This window comes from Austrofundulus limnaeus, unplaced genomic scaffold (genome assembly GCF_001266775.1).
Source record: "Austrofundulus limnaeus strain Quisiro unplaced genomic scaffold, Austrofundulus_limnaeus-1.0 Scaffold325, whole genome shotgun sequence".
Classification (NCBI taxonomy): domain Eukaryota; kingdom Metazoa; phylum Chordata; class Actinopteri; order Cyprinodontiformes; family Rivulidae; genus Austrofundulus; species Austrofundulus limnaeus.
In genome coordinates this window covers 332,770-341,487 of record NW_013952727.1, presented here as the reverse complement: position 1 = coordinate 341,487, position 8,718 = coordinate 332,770, and the positions used below count along the sequence as shown (strand labels likewise).

General features: G+C 38.3%; 2 protein-coding genes across 2 annotated transcripts; both read left to right on the top strand.

The window, feature by feature from the left end:
* The first annotated feature begins 3,639 nt into the window (after positions 1-3,639).
* On the top strand, positions 3,640-6,543 carry LOC106527449 (tubulin alpha chain). The gene is made up of 4 exons (XM_014022337.1): positions 3,640-3,644; positions 3,855-4,077; positions 4,350-4,498; positions 4,605-6,543. The coding sequence occupies exons 1-4, from the start codon at positions 3,642-3,644 to the stop codon at positions 5,577-5,579; spliced, it is 1,350 nt and encodes a 449-aa protein (XP_013877791.1). The 5' UTR covers positions 3,640-3,641; the 3' UTR covers positions 5,580-6,543.
* A 256-nt stretch (positions 6,544-6,799) lies between these two features.
* Positions 6,800-8,718, top strand: LOC106527450 (tubulin alpha chain; the record flags this gene model as incomplete). The annotated part of the gene is given in 4 exon segments (XM_014022338.1): positions 6,800-6,887; positions 8,017-8,239; positions 8,330-8,478; positions 8,631-8,718. Coding segments are annotated over 4 exon segments (463 nt in total), but the record flags the coding sequence as incomplete, so codon positions are not given.

The window sequence follows — 8,718 nt, the reverse complement described above, 5'->3', positions numbered from 1 at the left end:
GAGAGAGAGAGAGAGAGAGAGAGAGAGAGAGAGAGAGAGAGAGAGAGAGAGAGAGAGAGAGCCATGACACGCACATACTTTTTTCAGTCGCTAGGGGTCAGAGTTTCTTCAAAAGAGAGCAAGTTTAAAACAGTGACTGTGCTCAATATTCCAATGTCATCACAACTGTGGGTCTAGCAGCACATTTAAAGCTACAGTTTACATAAATTATGAAAAGCAAAAGTCGACTTTATCTCTTTCAACATATTTTCAGATTTATTATTTTTACTGTATAAGCATGTTGACTGTACTGACATTGTTTACAAATGTTCTGAAGTTATTTTGGTCATAAATCTAACCTAATTTCTTACTGCGTCCACAGATTTAAATAAATTCTTGAATAAGAAACCTCATTTTTTTTTCCTCATTCATGAAAGTTAGTATGCAAACACTACATTTTTCATGCAATCAGAAAGTTTAGCAAACTTAAATTAGTAACTTTGAATAAGTTGAATTCGCCAGCCATTGACCAGTTTTTCCATTCAATTACAATGATATTCATAAAGTAATGTTCCCAGAGCAGATGGAGGATGGTGTTAAATGGTGTGTTACAATAGTGAACCAATTTTTAAACAAACAAAATAACTTATTAAAATTACATTTTATTTAAGTTTGTGTCAAAACCTCTGTATGCCTGACAAATTAAAAAAAATACAAATCAAAAACAAATTAACTGGCAAAACAACTTCCTTTTGAAAGAGCAGAATCATTCCTGACCTCTGATCTACAGAAAAGGTGGAACAAGACAAACACAACTGTTCAAACATCAAATCCTGCACTGGTGAAGTGAAATGGGCTTTTGTGAAACTCCAATGTACATGTCTGCAGTGTTGCCAGACTGGGCAGGTTTCCGCCCAACTGGGCTTCTTTTGAACATGTTGGGCTGGGAAAAAAACCCCAGCTTTGGGCATGTTAAAGTTTGGGCTGCTTTTCACCACATTTGACAGGTAAAATATTCACAGGACAATTATATCAAAATATCAAGTGTCACTATGAAACTGGTTAATGTCAATTGTAAACACACCAAATGAAGAAAAGACTGTGATTCTGAGAGCTTGAAGATACCCTCTACTTCTACCAAACAATCTGAGGGCTGTTAGTTGACTTTTGTTACTTGCAGTTGGCCCAGACACCTCCACTCACCCTGACTATTTCAATCTGTTTATTTATTTACAAGTTTTCACTCTAAAGATCTATCTCTCTCTTTAACACTGTTTTTTCAGAGCTACAATAAAAAATGTAAGTACAGTAGCCTATTTGATTCTGTGCTGATAGGTGCTTTATTGTACRTGTAGTATAATACATATATTACTAATATATAGTTCCACACCTTTAACATAAGTTTCATAAGTTTGAAATGTGGGCTGTTTTATTAATTATTTAATTAATTAATCAATTTAGTTAGTTAGTTAGTTAGTTAGTTAGTTAGTTAGTTAGTTAGTTAGTTAGTTAGTTAGTTAGTTAGTTAGTTAGTTAGTTAGTNAGTTAGTTAGTTAGTTAGTTAGTTAGTTAGTTAGTTAGTTAGTTAATTAGGTGTGTTTTACGTTGTGTTCAGGCTAGGAACTGTTTGTTTGATCTGGCAACCCTGCATTGCGTGTCTGTTATGCAGCTTCAAAAGATGCCCCAAAGAAAGTGTTTGTACAAACAGATGTTCTTTATACCTGTTACATTTAATCAAAAAAATGTCTCATTTAACTTTTTGAGTGTCATTGGTACAAGTTCAACTTATTTTTTATAAATTTTTGAGCAAAGAAATTCAAGAAAATCCAGATTTTTTTGTTTTTATTTTACAACACAATATTAAGTTTCCATTTAAAATCATTGAAACTGATTTTATGTCTTTTTTTTTTACAGGATAATAAAATTGCATGAACTAAAACCTTTACTATCCCGTTAATCTACTTTTCTCCCCTAGCACTGTTCCTTCAGTGTTTACCAGCCTGGTGTTACAATGAGCCATTAATGAAAAGATTGTTGTGCTGCAGTGGGTGAGGACTTATGAAGGAAAGACCTATACTCTCACACAATGGAAGTGGGTCACAGTTKTATGACTCAGTCAATACCTCTGAGGGCAGCAAACAAAAGAAATCTAAAAACACTACTTGTGTACTTCCTCATTGAGATTCAAGCTTATAGGATAAGAAACACAAGTAAAATGTCTGTAGTTCGTTTGCTCATAGTCTTGAAATCTTACTTGACATCAATTCAAAATAATTCACAAGTATTTTCATTACAAAATGATCTAAATTCTGTTTGCAAAATGATAATGTACATATGTGCAATACACACAACAAAGCACTTTTTTACAAATACAGTGCTATGAAGAGGTGCTGCTCATTCACCATCATAGTTTCCATCTCATACTGTAAAGAATAACTGTCCCCAAATAAGAAGGCAGGAGGGAAAAAAAACTGTAATCACTCATGACTTTTGGCTGTTGCTGCCATATTCATGACCAATGGCCATTTTGGTTTTTATCTATATGCTGAGTCACGGTTTTTTTACCCTCAATAGACATCCAGCACTTTCTTTAACTATTTTGTCATATGTATCTTGTTTCTATGAAATATATTTTTTTTCTTAGTGTTTAGTTGTGAACAAAGGGTTATACCAATTACCAAGTCAGTCACATGGTTTAGTTTACTATCAGGATGGATACCCCTGGGTCCTGAAAGTTGTGTGACTTGTTTTAAATGTCCCCGGCCTTAAGGTTTTACCAGCCTGTGACTCAGTTTGAAGTGACARAGAACAAAGCTCTGCATTTAAAAGGATTTCTGTACCGAAAAGTCTGAATTTATTGGAACTGGTGAATGCTCTGGATCTGACTTATGTTTTGCGTACACCCTGGGTTAGTTTCCCTCTTTTGGTTGTCATCTGAGGCCTCGAGACAATCCATATGGATTTTTTTTTCTTTCTCCATATGGATTGAGGAATAAACATGGCAGGTGAAGCAGGTTATATATATATATATATATATATATATATACACATTACAGAGACAAATGGTGAGCCTACATTTTCAGTGTCCACACCTGCAGCCATGCAGCACATCCTTGCAGTATGCAGATAGATTGACACAAGTATTTGTGTTCAACCCATCACATTTTCTTGAGATAGCTCAGCACTTTTAAAGATTTCTAAAATGCAGTTTTGATTTATCAAAATTAAAGGAGTGCATACATTAATTTTAGACATGCTGCACAAACATGTTTTCTGGTTGTCTTTGATCAAATACAAAAGAAATAAGCTGCTTTGTCTCTTTGTTATCTCGTCCTTCCAAGCGAAACGACTTTTAGTTACCAGCCCTCATTTGTGGTTTACTTCTGTTTTTTTGAAATATGAGGTGCGTACACATGGGAACAAAACACTCAAAAACCAGACACACAATGATGAGGGTGGTGACCTCCTTTTGCATTGTGTGTGTGTTTGTAAAGCTGATGATCTTTTCCTCGTTCTCATCTGGAAGATCTCTGATTACAGCTCAGATTAAATCACGGTGCACCCCAACTGTAGGAACTGTATATAAAGGCAGAGCAGTGGTGCTTGTTGTAAGCACAACATCTTCTTTCTGATACCTGGACATCAGAGAAGAAACATTAACAATGGTAAGAAACTGATTTCTCAGGTAATGACTTTATGAACTTATACTTATTAGCAACTCTAACACAAATTGTTTTGATTTGATTAAACAGAAGTTTTGATAGACTATTATAATCAGTTGTGGTTTTTCCACATACATGAAATTTCATCTGACAGAAATGTGAACACTAAACAGACACCTGAGAGATTTAAATAGTGCTGTTTACAATCCTCAGCGTGAATGCATCTCCATTCATGTGGGCCAAGCCGGGGCTCAGATCGGCAATGCCTGTTGGGAGTTGTACTGTCTGGAACATGGAATTCAGCCAGATGGACAGATGCCCTCTGACAGGACGATTGGAGGAGGGGATGACTCCTTCAACACTTTCTTCAGTGAAACTGGGACAGGAAAGCACGTTCCCAGAGCCATCTTTGTTGACCTGGAACCCACTGTCATTGGTTGGTGTCAAATTACTTCTAGATGACTTTTAAATAGATATCAATTTCACAATTAGTATCATGGGGGGTTGGTAATTTTCCGTAGATTTAAAGGCAACTTTCTACTTCTGTATTATAAAGTAGACCAAAGTTTAAACGCAAAACATGAATCAAAATTACTTCCAAAGTTGTTGGAAGGTTCCACTTACCACAACATTTTTCAAGTTGAATAGGGTACAACTGGTTTGTTAAACTACTGTCAAAATTCTACATTTTTATTTTTTTTTGAACAGATGAGGTGCGTACAGGAATGTATCGCCAGTTGTTCCACCCCGAGCAGATGATTACAGGAAAAGAGGATGCAGCCAATAACTATGCACGTGGACACTACACCATTGGCAAAGAGATTATTGACGTTGTTTTGGACAGAACACGTAAAATGGTGAGAATAAAAGGTCTAAGGTTAAATATTAGTAAGATGTCCAACATGATATAACATGAGTAAATTACTTCTCTGCTTCAACATTTGTGAAAATTTGACTTTTCAGGCTGATCAGTGCACTGGCCTGCAAGGTTTCCTCATCTTCCACTCCTTTGGTGGAGGCACTGGTTCTGGTTTTACCTCCCTGCTGATGGAGAGACTCTCTGTTGATTATGGCAAAAAATCTAAGCTGGAGTTTGCCATCTACCCAGCCCCTCAAGTTTCCACAGCAGTTGTGGAGCCTTACAACTCCATCTTGACCACCCACACCACCTTGGAGCACTCTGACTGTGCCTTCATGGTGGACAATGAGGCCATCTACGACATCTGTCGTAGGAACCTCGACATCGAGCGACCATCGTACACCAACTTGAACAGGCTCATTGGTCAGATTGTGTCTTCAATCACAGCTTCACTTCGCTTTGATGGAGCTCTGAATGTTGATCTGACAGAGTTCCAGACCAACTTGGTGCCCTACCCTCGTATCCACTTCCCTCTGGCCACCTATGCCCCGGTCATCTCTGCTGAGAAAGCCTACCACGAGCAGCTGTCTGTGGCTGACATCACCAATGCCTGCTTTGAACCAGCCAATCAGATGGTGAAGTGTGATCAACGAGGTGGTAAATACATGGCCTGCTGTTTGCTGTATCGTGGTGACGTTGTGCCCAAAGATGTCAACTCAGCCATTGCAGCCATCAAGACCAAGCGCACCATCCAGTTTGTGGACTGGTGCCCCACAGGCTTCAAGGTGGGCATCAACTACCAACCTCCAACTGTGGTTCCTGGAGGAGACCTGGCCAAGGTGCAGAGAGCTGTGTGCATGCTGAGCAACACCACAGCCATTGCTGAGGCCTGGGCTCGTCTCGACCACAAGTTTGATCTGATGTACGCCAAGAGAGCCTTTGTCCACTGGTATGTTGGAGAGGGAATGGAGGAAGGAGAGTTCTCAGAAGCCAGAGAAGATATGGCTGCTCTAGAGAAGGATTATGAAGAGGTTGGTGCTGACAATGTAAATGAGGAGAATGATGGAGAGGAATACTGAGAATAGTGTAACCTGCACCTTTAAGGCAAAATCAAAAGATTGTATTGGTTTTAAAATTGAGCATTTCTTCTTTTTTTCTGGTGAGAATTTTGGTGACACATTATCTTCCATGATAGAAACTCAATTTAATAGTGAAAAAGAAAAATATGTAGGCCCTCTGGGCGGGTTCTTCTTTTAATGAAACGTTTCGTCTCTCCTCCGAGAGACTTCTTCAGTCTGAGGAGTTTCAGGTGAACTCAGCCTTATAAGCACTCCCTCCACATGGTGGACAATTTAATATTTCAATTCAGTAGTGAAACAAAGTTCTGCATGTAGTCTTGTTTGCAGATAATATCCTAAACTTAGCCTATTGTTGCTTAACTTAACAAACATGAGTTATATATTTTTTCATTAGCTATAGTTTCTTCTTCTGTTATCATTCAGACTAAACAAAATATTTCAAGTTATCTAAGATAGAAGATGCAACATTTTTGTCTGACCAAAAGTAAAACAAGACCAAGCCCTGGGTTCTGTGCACCTCCCCCCAACTATCCTCTCCCATGAGGAATGTGAGTTATGAAAGGGTTTCTGTGTCAGTTTCTATGTGCTGATCCACTGACTCTGTGAGAACGAGAAAGACAGAATATAAGTGACACAGTCAGTGTCTGGTGTTGTTTGTGTAGCTTATATTCAAACCATGGACTGCAGCAACAAAGGGATACCAGTTCACTTTTGCATGGATGAATGAATTGCAGCACTTTAATCCTAGGACAACTTGTACCAAAAAGGGGTGTATTTTTTAAATGTCTTTAATCTCTTGATTTGCATTCCTGTGCAGCTGTTTCTGTAAGTTTTTGCTATACCAAATGATGCCGTATGATTTAAGCAAGTTTTGTTGTATCAATACATAATTTGTACGGATCCTCACCATTCTCTTGACAATCTAATTTGATGCTCAGAATAAAAGTTATTCATTTATCCCACATTGTGTGTGTGCTTCTCCAGTTAATGATTCAACAAATGAGTTTGACTGGGTGTGTTTGTATGCAAAACAAACATATAAAAAGTGTAAAACAGTTGTTCAAAAATACATAAAACATAGTTTTGAACTTGAAAAGTAAATGAGTGTTAGTTTAGACACAAGGGAGGTATGAAGAACTTCCCTCTTTTTTTGAAAGTGTTGCACACTCCCGCCAATAAACGATGTAACCGCTTTCTGCCTGCCCCCTTCACATACTGGCCTATATAAGCCCCAGCTCTCCCTTTCCTCCTCACTTCTGCCTTGTGTCTGAATCCTCAACGTTAGTCGAAGGACAAGCAGACAAAATGGTGAGTAACTAATTCACTTATAAAACTGCCATGACATTTCCATCCTGTCATTCTTTCTACTTTTATGTTTGTTGTTTATCGGTACCACATAACTTGAATAGTTGGGTCTGTTCAAAGCTTAATAAATGCTGCAGTAAAATTTTCTGAAACAAAAGCACCTTCATCTTAGTCAGCATGAGAAAAAAAATGTGTAATAAAAGTTTTTAGAGCGTGTTTATGAAACATTCAGTGTGATTGAGGCAAAGTAAAGTGAACAAAGAACTGAAAGTAAAATCTTTTCTGTAGTCTTTTTATTAAAACTAGGTCAGATACCTAACACTTTAGTCATTAACCTTTTTCGCATTCATGTTTAAACACCTATTTATGAAGCAATAACTATATCCAACTAAGAAAAATAAAACATTTTGTTGAGAAGTTTCAGCCCTAACTGATGGGTGTGGATCTTGGTAATCGTGGCAGTGGAGGGGTTGGGAGAAAAAGCACAGAGAAAAGAGGAGTGGTTTGGCTTGAAATATGAGTTATATGGCAGCCATTTTGTCAGGAGTTTTTGGTTTGGAAAATATGGTGAGATATGTGAGGAGAGAGAGTAGGAGAGAGAGAGAGAGACACATGTTACAAAGCCCTACAGTATGCAGCTGGACAGGATGGGGGAGGAGAACAATCTGAAGGGGGAGGGGATAAGGAAAGGGAGGAGGCACAGGATGGAGAAATGGGGGGGTGAGAATGTCCCACCATTTTAGCTTGGCCTTCCTCTCTGCCACATAGCCTTTTCATAAACCAAGGAACAAAGGATGTGATTTGCCTAAAAAAACTTTTGACATACTTTCTTCTATTTTATTTTTATCTATTCAAAGTTTTAATACTATATTTAGGCACACATTTGTTGGTCATACATCTTTCAAACTGTGTACACATCACAACATAAACTTAAAAAACAAAACACAAGTTTAATAAATCAGATATGTGCTTTTGCCATCAATCCACTGGTCTAATAAGACCTAATAAATGGGATGCACAGTTAAAGGCTCATTCTGCAGAGAGTCCAGGCAAAGACACCCTAGAAAATGCAAAACATGTGGCTGAAAAAAATCAGCCCTGTTTAACCCTCTTTTGTTATGTCTGGTTTTAGCGTGAGTGTATTTCTATGCACGTTGGCCAAGCTGGAGCCCAAATGGGCAATGCATGCTGGGAGCTTTACTGCCTGGAACATGGGATCCAGCCAGATGGACAAATGCCCTCTGACAAGACAATTGGAGGAGGAGATGATTCATTCAACACTTTCTTCAGTGAGACAGGAGCTGGAAAGCACGTTCCCAGGGCAATCTTTGTTGACCTGGAGCCCACTGTCATTGGTAAGAAGACAAGAAATGAAAAAGACATGTAGACATCTTGAATATGGTGATTTATTTGCTATACTAACCTTTTTCATCATTTATTTCCAGATGAGGTGCGAACAGGAACCTACCGTCAGCTGTTTCACCCCGAGCAGCTGATTACAGGGAAGGAGGATGCTGCCAACAATTATGCTCGTGGACACTACACCATTGGAAAGGAGATCATAGATCTTGTTCTAGACAGAACACGCAAACTAGTGAGTTTGTTTACATTTACATTAGTTTACTGGTCAGATTTAACATGATTTAAACATGCAAAAATCTTTAGCAACCTAGAATTCTATGTATCAGCTTAGACACTTGTGGAAACACCTGGATTTTAAATAATCAAACCCCATTTTATTTTCAGGCTGATCAGTGCACTGGCCTGCAAGGTTTCCTCATCTTCCACTCCTTTGGTGGAGGCACTGGTTCTGGTTTTACCTCCCTGCTGATGG